Raw genomic sequence first — 12,540 nt, forward strand, 5'->3', positions numbered from 1 at the left:
CTCTAGCAGACATCTGCAGAGCAGCGGGCTGGGCTACACCCAATACCATTGCGAGATTTTACAATCTCCAGGTTGAGCCGGTTTCGTCCAGTGTTTTGTCAGGTACGAACAGGTAGAGTTTGGTAATACGGAACAACTAGCCGGGTGTATCGCTTGCGTATAGTGCCTTTCCCCTTCCCTGAGGCGAAAGCCTGCACTTTTACCCCCAGTCGAGTTCACAAAGTCGTGGACCCTGGATGTCCTTCCTCCCTAGCCCCATGGCTTGCGGATTCAGTGGAGAAGTTCGCAGCCAGACCCACTATGGGTACTAATATGCCCTGTACTGGGATAGGTGCTCCATAGGTGCCGATTACTCAGGTAACCCCCTGTGATGTATTTTCCATGGTACGGTCTCCCTGTCAGCAGACTCGCGTGTCCCTTGGGCATGGCCCTCTCTGCCCCTGGCTGCCGTGTTTGTAGAGCTCCTCCCCTTCGAGGAAGGACCTACCACCGCGCCCCTTCCATGTGTGGCTGGTGAGTCCATGTGTTGTATTGCCACATGTTGACCTCCCCTTTGGGCAGGATGTGGTCTCTGCGGGGTCTTTTCTCCCTGAAAGAATAGGAATGGAAAAGAACACCTTCCCCGATGTGTATAATAGTGTTAGATGGCCCCAGCCGGATCTAATACTCTGTGGAGAGAAAACATAGAAAGAAAAGGCCGGCGTGGCCTGCTCCCATGCTAGTTATGTCGCTTCCCCCCCTCAGGGGATTTTGACAACAAAATCTCAAAAGAAATTAATAGAGTATTCCTTGATTTTATTTGGCAAATTAAATCACACAAACTAAAAAAAAGAAATTTAAAAAAAAATATTTCTTAATTATGATGATATTAACAACACATTCAGAGTTAACTGGTTGCAAAGATGTATACTTGGCAATGACTCTTATGGTATTTTATTCCCAATAATATCTTTTAAAAAATGGTGGCCTCTCTTTTCTAATGAAATTAAACTATTCTATAGGCAAATGACCTATCAAATTGGCTCAATTTCACCAGCAAGTTTTGTTAGCTTGGAAGTTATTATACAATCACAACTTTCCCCCCCACAAAACTATTCTTTGGAATAATGGTGATATCAAGACTAAAAACAGGTCAGTTCTTTTGGACAAATGGTTCAGTAAAAATATAATACTTGTTGCAGACTTATTTGATAGTAAAGGTGATCTGTTATCGTACAAGGAGTTTATGAAGATTTACCAACACCCTGTTCCTTTTAAAGAATTCACTCCATTATAAAAGCCATCCGAATGGTGTCATTTTTTTTTTTATGAAATCTTCAAGTTATGAGATATACCATAAACAATTGCCTCAACTGTCTTTGATAGGAGCCTTGTTGTTGAGTAAATCCTGTAATAATAAGTTTATTTGGCAATTATTACATTCTTCAATTTCCCCAAGAGGGAAATTCTTTTGGACTTCTCTTATTAATTATATTCATTGGAGGAAAACATGGTTGATAACATATAAGTATTGAATATCTAATAAAATCAAAGAAGTTAATTTTAAAATATTGCACAAAATCTACCCATGTAATACACTTCTATCCAAATACTGTGATGAGAGTGATACATTTTATAAAAGCGAGAGTGAAAGTCTCAGTCACCTGTTTTTTGTGTGTAAGATTTCATCTTTTTTTTATTTTTTTTTTTATGAATTGAATAATTACTGTTTTTCTAAAGTAAAATTAAGCTATAATTTTAATAAATATTATGAGTTTTGATCTCCTGACAGGTATTGAAATATCTCATTTTATTCATAGTTCCAAATCATCTACTTCTCAGCTAGATCCCCTCCCTACATATTTGGTTAAAGCCTGTTTACCTTCCCTACTCCCCATTATAACTAAAATTATACACTCCTCTCTTATTTCAGGGTGTGTACCGTCATTTTTTAAAACTGCTGTGATCAGTGCTATACTGAAGAAACCTGGTTCAGATCCTCAAATACTTGATAATTACCAACCTATCTCCAATTTACCATTTCTTTCAAACATTTTAGAAAGGATAGTTGCTTCTCAGTTTCACACACATCTTCAAGCTAATAACCTTTATGAACAGTTCCAATCAGGTTTCCCCACATCACAGCACTGAAACTGCTTTGGTCAAAATCACTAATGATCTGTTAATTTCAGCTGATGCAGGACTTCTGTCTATACTCATTCTTCTTGATTTAAGTGCAGCTTTTGACACTATCTCACACAATATTCTATTAGAGAGATTATTATCCATTGGTATTACAGGCACTTCTCTCGCTTGGTTTAAATCTTATCTCTCTGGTCACACTCAGTTCGTTAAATTGAAATATTTTCGTTCACAGTGCTCTCCAGTTACTATTGGAGTTCCACAGGGATCAGTCTTAGGCCCTTTATTATTTATAATCTATCTTCTACCTCTTGGTTATATTTTTAGGAAATTTGGAATCCACTTTCACTGCTATGCAGATGACACCCAGCTCTATATGTCCACCAAGCTAAATTCTTCTCTTCCACTGTTTTCCCTTCATAACTGTTTCCTTGAAATATAATCATGGTTTTCTTCTAATTTCCTCAAACTCAGCAGTAATAAATCTGAGGTACTTCTTGTAGGTACTAAGCATAATCCTATCAATTCAAAAAGTTTTGCTCTGACCATTGACAATTCCACTGTCCTTCCCTGTTTCAAAGTTAAGAGTCTGGGTGTCATTCTGGTTAGCACTCTTTCTTTTGAAGCACATGTAAATAATATTACCCGGACTGCTTACTTCCACTTACGCACCATAAATTGTCTTCGTCCATCGCTTTCAACTCACAGCACTGTCACTCTCATACATGCTCTGTCATGCCCTGTTTGGATTATTGTAATTCCCTTCTATTTGGTCTACCACAAAAACTTCAGTATAAATTACAGCTGGTCCAAAACTTAGCTGCACGGATTATTTCACAAACTTCTAACTCTGTCCATATAACTCCTATTCTTCAACAACTTCACTGGCTTCCTATTACATTTTGTATCGAATACAATATTCTGTTACTGACTTTTAAGGTTCTTCATAACCTAGCACCTTCCTATCTTCTAGATCTTCTTCATATATTCTCCTACCCGTACTCTCAGATCCTGCTCCTCTCTCTCTCTTGTGAAACCTTCAGTTCGTCTGACTTCTATGGGGTCCAGATCCTTTTGCAGTGCTGCTCCACAACTCTGGAACTCTTTACCGCCAGGTATCCATAATTGTGATTGTCTTTCCACTTTCAGGTCTCTCCTCAAAACCCACCTTTTTAAATTGGCTTATTACAAATAACCTATATTTATGAATGTATTAATTTTTATGATTAATCATATTTTTATTTGTGATTTTAGAATTGTATCTTTTATGTTCTTATTGTAAACTTGAATATGTATGTAAAGTGTCCTTGAGAGTCTTGAAAAGCGCTTATAAATAACATGTATTATTATTATTATTCCCAGCTTTCAACTTTGTTTTGAAAACGTGTTATTCGTTTTTTGTTTTGTTTTTTTAGTTATGACATGTCTCTTCATAAGGAATATTATTTGATTAATTTGCTGCTTTTGTTGGCAAAGTTTAGTATTCATAAATGTAAGTATGGTGGTTATAAACCATTATTTTTAAAGTGTATTGAAATATGTAAACAATTTGATTTTTGTATTTAAACTGTTTATTTATTTCTCTTTTTTCTTTTTGTCTTTTTTGTTGTTGTTGTTGTTTGTTTTAATATACCTCCTGGCTATTGTTGTAAAAGTTTTGTAAGCATTAATAAAAAAATAATAAAAAAATTGACAAAAATTCTAACCGACATCATTGGATCTGTGAAAGTAGGAGGAGCGTGACTGAAATTCTGTAACACCATTGGTCAAGAGTGTAAAAACCCAACCCACTCGTAACAGCGATTGGCCAGTGGTGTTGGCGGGAGGGCAGTGTGTGTGATTTGAAATGTGAAAAGCAGTTAGATCGGTCAATCGCGCGTGTGTTATTTCGTCAGATCAGACGTCCATATCTTTAATTATAATCATTTGAGGCATCGTCAAGTGTTTTATAGACGCTGAAGGCACATCTGTTTGGGTTATAGTTGAATTGTGATCCTGTTAAAGGTTATTTGAGGTGCACATTGAAAATGGCTGGAACAGAGGGGCCGCTGAAGGTAAATACATGTTTAAAAATTTAAAATAAAAAGGAATAAGACATCGTTATTCAACGTATCGCAATCATTGTGAAGACATGTGTTTATATAAACGTGTGGGAATTAATAAATTGTGTATTTTAAAGTAATGTTTCGTGTTTGTTTAATCCGCAGGATCTAGTAAAACTCGCATGTGTTCTTTGTTAAAGTTATAAACTATTATAATGCACGCTTATTTTAGGTGATATAGTTTGACTTTCTGTATTATTGTGTTGTTTTAGTCTACATTTCATATTGTATTATGAATTTAGTTTTATGTTAGGAGCAGTTTCATTAAAGGAATATTCCAGGTTCAGTACAAGTTCAGTTCAAACCACAGCATGTGTCATAATATTGATTAACACAGAAATTAATTTCTACTCGTCCCTCGTTTTCTTTAATAAAGCACAAATGTGTGTTCCAGTGAGACACTTACAATGGAAGTCAATGGGGTCCATTTATGGAGGGTTTAAAGACAGAAATGTGATCTGTAAACATTAAAATACTCACTGTTTCAAAAGTATAGACACAAGACATAAACAATATGTGTGTTCACATGATTTTACTGTGATAAAATCACTTACTAACCACATCTGTGGAAACTTATAAACAATTCATATTGTTTATGTCTTGTGTCTATACTTTTGAAACAGTATTTTAATGTTTACAGATTGACCACATTGACTTCCATTGTAAGTGTCTCACTGGAACACACATTTGTGCTTTATTAAAGAAAACGAGGGACGAGTAGAAAATAATTTCTGTGTTAATCAATATTATGACACATGCTGTGGATTGAACTGAACTTGTACTGAACCTGGAGTATTCAAGAGTATTACATTATTAGGGTTTTACTGTCGGAGTAAGACATTACTGACTTTTTGTGAGGGATCTCCTTTGGACAATATAAAAGTTTATTCCCAATTAAAAGTGTACTTGTTAGGACACATTGATGAATTTCTGATAATCAGTGTAACATGAATGTTTGTCTTGTAGAGTTTGTTTGAGAATAAGGCTCTGAGTAAGGCGAAGAAGGATGACAAGCGTCTGTCTGTGGAGCGGATCTATCAGAAGAAGACTCAACTGGAGCACATTCTGCTCCGTCCCGACACCTACATCGGCTCTGTGGAGCCTGTCACTCAGGTACAGATCAGACTGGCATGACTAGCCACACTTTTCCTGAGCAACCGATGGGCGCCGCTGGACTGTTTCTGGTTCTCCATTAGAAACTACCAATATGAGCCATCCAGACAGAACAACAATCATTTTAAGTGAATAATTGTGGAGACGCATGCTTTTTGGGCAATGTTTACAAATGTAATGAACTAAACATCACATTACATGCTAAAACACACTAATGTGAGAGAAAACAGGCGACTGTTATGTAGGAGTGGACAATATGGCATCTTGTATCACAATATAGTCAAATTTATCTGGAAAATCAGTTAAATTATACTTGTATATTTAATAGCGATATTGTAATGTCTATTTTCTGGATAATCCAATCCAGTTAGTGAATTATACTTATCAATGAAACGCTTTATAAATGAAAACTTCTTCCTTTTTATATAATTTTCTCTTTATAGGCATAGACATGAGTACTCGGGTACTCGGACGTGGCAGCAATGATCGATCATGAAAACGATGATCAATGGTGATCATGCATGATGTGACTTTTCACTTAATTCAAAATTTAGTGACAATTACCTGACAAATAAATGCAAACGTGTCAAAGAGGGAGCTTATTTTTAATGTTGATATTGATTACATTGTGATTTTCAGGGGTACATTGATTGTCCGAGATGTCTAATAGCAACCACACTATATACAATGCTGCTATCGTTATGATAATCAAAAGAGTGGGTAATTAACTGTGTTTTGAACACCTGTCTCTGCAAAACATTTGCTAAACACGTTTTTTTTTTTTTTTTTTTTCATTTTTTATAATTTAATGTAAGAACTTTAACTCATTAATGGATATTATTTATTAAAAGTGAATGTTTGTCACTGACTGTAAACCTCCCTGCCCTGGGTGATGTAACACACCTGCATCTAGACAAAATGGGAGTTAAAGATTTCCGCATGAGTTTCCAAGTTAAAATCCGACATAGTGTCATTCTGTTGCACTTTCCCCAGTTGAAAGATGGAAATTCCGACTCGGAGTTGAACAGAATGCTCCATGAATCATCACAGCAACAACATTACGGAGCATCGTGGCTTTCTCACAGGAGCAAACACACACACACCAGGCGCGTGTGGCAGTGGACTCAACACATATACAGCAGGCGTGTGTTTCAAACAGATAGACAGAGCACAGATAAATCAAACAGAATCCAGTGTCTTCAAAACTGAACTTCAACTTAACACGCATATTAAAACCGCGATGGTTATGGCATCTCCTGTTAAAGCCAACTGCGATTGAAAATAGACAGTTCAGACAGTCACTAAAAAAACTGGTGCACGCTTACTAAGATTACTATGGTAACCTGAAGGAAGAACAAACAGACGTGCGTTGTGCACATTCTTTCATTGAGTTGGGCAGTGAATTCCAACATAATAAACATAATTTAGGTGATGAAATTAATGTATCTTTTAGACTTTATTAGTTTACATTTAAAATTACTTACCATTTTAAACATTTATTTTAAACAATTATTTAATAAAATTGTAATTTATTAATTATACATTTTTTTTTAAAGCCTATTAATGTAAAATTTACATGAGTTTATAGAAGTAGCTGCTTATAGTAAACCCAATTAAATAAACAATACTTATCTGTGAATTATATACAGTTGAAGTCAGAAGTTTACATACACCTTAGCCAAATACATTTAAACTCAGTTTTTTTTTTAAATTCCTGACATTTAATCGTAGAAATTAGTCTCTGTCTTAGGTCAGTTAGGATCACTACTTTATTTTAAGAATGTGAAATGTCAGAATAATAGTAGAGAGAATGATTTATTTCAGCTTTTATTTCTTTCATCACATTCCCAGTGGATCAGAAGTTCACATACACTTTGTTAGTATTTGGTAGCATTGCCTTTAAATTGTTTAATTTGGGTCAAATGTTTTGGGTATCCTTCCACAAGCTTCTCACAATAAGTTGCTGGAATTTTGGCCCATTCCTCCAGACAGAACTGGTGTAACTGAGTCAGGTTTGTAGGCCTCCTTGCACGCACACGCTTTTTCAGTTATGCCCACAAATTTTCTATCAGATTGAGGTAGGGCTGAGCAATATGGACCAAAAATCAAATCTCGGTATTTTTAGGCTGAATGGTGACGCACGATATATCTCTTGGTATTTTCTACAAAGTGGGCTAATGTTCAGTTGTAAGTCAAAGCCACATGTGATATGTTAAATGAAGCTTACAACGCACTTTGTTTGAGGGCAGGAGAATTTTCGGGCTGTGAAGGCTTCACGAAGGCTGTTGTTTGTAATGTCTTTCATTCATAATTACTGTGAAAGTTAAACAATCTTTTAAATATTTCAGTTGTTAAAAGGTTTAAAATACACTGCTTTATTTCTTTATGCCATTTATCTGTTATAATAGACCTTTTTCACAGACTGTGACACGTTTCCACCTTATTTATCAGCGTAAATCTCACATTTTTCTTTGATATTATACATTTTTAAAATATTGTGTACATTTAAAAAAAAATTCTTTGTGTTATATTACCCTGGAATTAGTTTTAAAAACTGAATTACCACAGCTGCGAGGGGGTTTCGATTACAGCTGCTGAGAGAGTGGGGCCGGGTGGCTGATGTCTTCATGGCTGATTTCTTGAGATGTTGCTTCAATATATCCACATGATTTTCCTTCCTCATGATGCCATCTATTTTGTGAAGTGCACCAGTCCCTCCTGCAGCAAAGCACCCTCACATCATGATGCTGCCACCCCCATGCTTCACAGTTGGGATGGTGTTCTCATGGTGTATATACTTGCGTACTATTGTTTGTACAGATGAACGTGGTACCTTCAGGCATTAGGAATTTTTTTTTAATTGGATGGCAAAATAATCTACATCCAAATTGAAAGTTGCGCAGCAGGCAGGAGATTGCTGCACATGAGTACGATCTCAACGGTGGTTCACGTAGTTCAAAATACATGAGAAGCGTTGTGAAAATTCAGTATCAGCAATCACAGACATTCGCATTCGGATGGGATTAGATTTCTCAGAGCACCCTTGAGTTAGCCAAAAAACAGTAGGTAATTTGCTCTGGAATTTTTACAGAGGTTGTGTGAGGAAAAACACAGACTTGTCAAATTCGGACAGGATTAAAATCACAAAGGACGTCTGTGAAACCCGAGTTTCCCTAACCTCCTCAGGGAAAACTAGTCCCGTCTGAATAGGATTTAAGATATAACAATGGTTTATTCACACATGCAAGCTCACAGACAAGTAAACAATGGCTCATTTTTAGAGAACTTCTATTCAGGGCTTACAGCAGCAGTTATTAGTGCATAAAAGAGACGTTTGATGTCTTACAAATACCATATTTCACTTTGTGATTCTTTTGAAAATCTTTTAAAACTGTGGTATTACATAAAAAAAAAAAAAACTGAAACTGAGAGCTTTCATTTGATGTATGATTTGTCTATTTATGTGCTATTTTAAAGACTATTATATTCATATTAATACTTCAACCATAATCACTAGGTGGTGCTTATTTGCGACGTGAATCGTTTAAGTCATTATTTTGTTATTTTAACTAACATAAATTCTGAAGTGATGGTTACATCTGAAAAGTTCAGATTCTAAGCTTTCAAATGATACTATATATGCCTGACTTATGTATATGGGGACTTGAGCATTTTAAGCACCCCCTTTGGACCCGCTAGCCGGTCCATAGTTTAAGAGGTTAATAATTATGTGATCTCTGTAGAGAATAGGAGTATCTGAAGGCAAACATGGTGGTTTGTTTCCTAATATCTAACATCATTATTAAGTGTGGTGATGTGTTGTTTTAAAACCCTTTATTTTGGTGCATGACACAGTGTTTAAGCAGTTTTCTTCATCAGTTGGAGTTAGAATGTCAGCTGTCTGTCCATCTGAGATGTTTGACTTCCTCCATAGCGCTTTATGGTAAAAAAATAAAATAAAAAATTCAGTAGAACTCAAATGGGTTACGTAAGTTTTGTGGTCTGTGCTGCGTAATCGATGTCATTGAAAACTTCAGTGAAATTCAGCAAATTCAATACCAGAACAACCCTGTTCATGTTTCTTCAAGTCCTGCCCACTGATAGATACGCACACACCGCACACATGGATATTTGCATATCTCAATATACACAATATAGAAAAATCTATGGAGTCTGCACTACTACTACTACTACTACTACGTACAACAATTGCATTTGCAAATTCTGTAAATGTACTAAAACTTATAACAGTAAACAGTCCTTTTATGGCATGTTATAAATGATTGTTTTAATTAATGTCACCCTTCCAAAATGTGCTCAAATCTAGTATTTTCTGAAATATCATATTATTGTCTTAATGTCAATGGTATTGGCAGCATAAATCATGTTTCCTAAATGTGGTTCGCAGTGAGAGGATAACAAAATGAAATTGCCTCCATGAAATTTCTACTGACAAAAGACCCCACTGTCAGCCAGTCATACAGTTTAACTTTCTACAATTATTTAATGTGACTTTGTATTGTATAATAAAGGTTAATTTTTGTAGCAGTAAATTGTTTCATTTATTATTTAAGTTCTGAGTTGAAATAAATCCATTTGAAATGCTGTGTCACCAAACTTACTCTCCTTCCTGTTTAGCAAATGTGGGTGTTTGATGAGGATGTGGGAATAAACTGCAGAGACGTGACATATGTGCCAGGACTCTATAAGATCTTTGATGAGATTCTGGGTAAGTTTTGTCATATGGTTTAATTAATATTTTTTACATGTAGGGTGCAACTAACCTTTCATGTTTTAATCGACTTTTTTATAGAATTTTCAGAATGAATCATTGACTATTTGACTGATTAATGTGATGATTTATCAACAGTTTAAAGTATTCAACTTTTGCCTGAAGATGATGTATTGGACATGTGCTAACTAGCAATAAATACAAGATAAACTTTGAATCTTTGAAATACTTCAGGTTTTTAATGAAAAGTTTAATTCAGTTGAATCTGCTCTGCAAGCTGTGTCGTCTTCCCATTGCGGCATCGCAAAACAACATGCTTTGACAATTTTTTACTGTTGACATTGTCTATAATGTAGATTTATTCATTTTAGCCCTATTAGCATGTAACGAAGACGTGCTCGGATGAGTTTTATCTGGAGTTTAAAACTTTTATTCACATTCTCCCAGTAAATGCTGCGGATAACAAACAGAGGGACAAGAACATGAACTGCATCAAGGTCAACATTGACCCGTAAGTACTGCTCGTGCTCTGATTGGTCAGTGGTGTGGATGGAGAGGTCGTGTGAGTGACACAGTGTGTTTGTGTGTGCAGAGAAAACAACACCATCAGTGTGTGGAATAACGGGAAAGGAATTCCTGTTGTTGAGCACAAGGTGGAGAAGGTGTACGTGCCGGCTCTGATCTTTGGTCAGCTCCTGACCTCCAGTAACTATGACGATGACCAGAAGAAGGTCACAGGTGAGCTTGTCCTGCTGGCAGTGGATGGACTGAGATGAGGGGCTCATGCTCTTACGTGTAATAACAGTTTGTGTTGTCATCAGGTGGTCGAAATGGATACGGAGCAAAGCTATGTAACATCTTCAGTATTAAGTTCACTGTAGAGACGGCCTGCAGAGAGTCAAAACAGTGTTTCAAACAGGTAAACGGATTTGAACGCACACATCACCACAGAATTGTATTTTTGGTTAAGCTTGCAAAGATTCTCTAATATTGACTGTTTCTATTATTGTTATCACAATACCAAAATGATGGTAGTTGACCAGTGAAATTTTGTCTCCTTTATTAAAAGGTGAGTAATTAATTAAATTCAAACAATGTAATGTAGCCTTCAATCATTTCTCAATCAATTTAAGTTGTTCTTTTAAACAAGAAAACTGTCAGTATAAAATGACAAAGAAAAGACAAGTAAAAACATGAACAATTGTACTGAAGTAAACAGTGCTTGAAGGGCTTTTTAAAAATAAATATCAGATCAGTATTGGCCGATCCCAGTGTTAAAATAACAGTGGACGCTGTCGGCCTCAAATTTCCTGCTCTGTGCACCACTGAAATTCTTTCAAACCACTGGTTAAATACCGTTGAAAGACTGGTATTGTTGCACTGTTTTTAATTAATATTATTTTTTAATTGTACTACTGTATCGATTTTATTTTTTATTTTTTGTGTTGATTTGACCGATGTATTATGACTTTTGACATCCTTGGATAAGACTGCATTTTATGATCCAAGCAAGTAAAAATGTTTCAAACCTTTTTTTGCCCCCAAGACATGGTTTGATAACATGGGTCGAGCCAGCGAGTCGAGGATCAAACCCTTTGATGGTGAAGACTACACCTGCATCACGTTCCAGCCTGACCTGGCGAAGTTTAAGATGCAGGCTTTAGACAAAGACACTGTCTCACTGCTGACCCGAAGGGCATATGACATCGCTGGTGCCTCTAAGGGCGTCCGCGTCTTTCTCAACGGCAAGAAACTGCCTGTGAGTGAAGGACTGCTTATTTAAGTAAATGAACACATCCTGATGGATTTAATTTAAGTTTGTGTCTGTATCTTTCAGGTGAGTGGTTTCCGCAGTTATGTGGACCTGTATCTGAAGGAGAAAGTGGATGAGACCGGTTCTCCACTGACTATTGTTCATGAGAGCGTGAACGAGCGCTGGGAGGTGTGTCTTACCCTCAGTGATAAAGGATTCCAGCAAGTCAGCTTTGTCAACAGCATCGCCACCACTAAGGTGAACATCTTAAACATTCTCAGATACTGTAAATGAAGCACTTTTTATAGAAGCATGTGCTGAAATAATGCAGGGCTCCAGTCTGCAACTAAAGTATGACTCAAATGTGTGTAGCAATTTAAATCTGTGTCCATATGTATTTTTACATTTTTTTTCAGGTATCTGATGAGGAAGTGTTAGTTAATTATCAGAATGAGCTTTATTGCCAAGTATGCTTACTTCATTTTTCTTGGTGACAGAAGCTTCCAGTGCACAAACAATACATCAACAAGACAGAGATAGTTATAATAATAAAAAAGTATATATAGAAATACACAACAGAAATACAGTGTACACATATATACACACGTACACTGGCGGCCAAAGGTTTGGAGTAATGTACAGATTTTGCTGTTTCAGAAGGAAATTTGTACTTTAATTCACCAAAGTGGCATTCAGCTGATCACAAAGTATAGTCAGGA

At 36.2% G+C, this 12,540-nt stretch overlaps 1 protein-coding gene across 2 annotated transcripts in view; it reads left to right on the forward strand.

The window, feature by feature from the left end:
• Positions 1 to 3,967: 3,967 nt before the first annotated feature.
• Positions 3,968 to 12,540, forward strand: part of LOC127423030 (DNA topoisomerase 2-alpha-like) — a 62,021-nt gene continuing 53,448 nt past the window's right edge. For both annotated transcript variants that reach the window (XM_051667007.1, XM_051667008.1), the window contains exons 1-8: positions 3,968 to 4,175; positions 5,190 to 5,336; positions 9,975 to 10,065; positions 10,516 to 10,579; positions 10,661 to 10,806; positions 10,890 to 10,987; positions 11,615 to 11,827; positions 11,906 to 12,079. In XM_051667007.1, the coding sequence (XP_051522967.1) occupies positions 4,149 to 4,175; positions 5,190 to 5,336; positions 9,975 to 10,065; positions 10,516 to 10,579; positions 10,661 to 10,806; positions 10,890 to 10,987; positions 11,615 to 11,827; positions 11,906 to 12,079 (960 nt within the window). In that variant the 5' untranslated portion in view covers positions 3,968 to 4,148. The remainder of the gene's footprint in view (positions 4,176 to 5,189; positions 5,337 to 9,974; positions 10,066 to 10,515; positions 10,580 to 10,660; positions 10,807 to 10,889; positions 10,988 to 11,614; positions 11,828 to 11,905; positions 12,080 to 12,540) is intronic.

The sequence above is a fragment of the Myxocyprinus asiaticus genome, chromosome 32 (assembly GCF_019703515.2).
Source record: "Myxocyprinus asiaticus isolate MX2 ecotype Aquarium Trade chromosome 32, UBuf_Myxa_2, whole genome shotgun sequence".
Taxonomy (NCBI): domain Eukaryota; kingdom Metazoa; phylum Chordata; class Actinopteri; order Cypriniformes; family Catostomidae; genus Myxocyprinus; species Myxocyprinus asiaticus.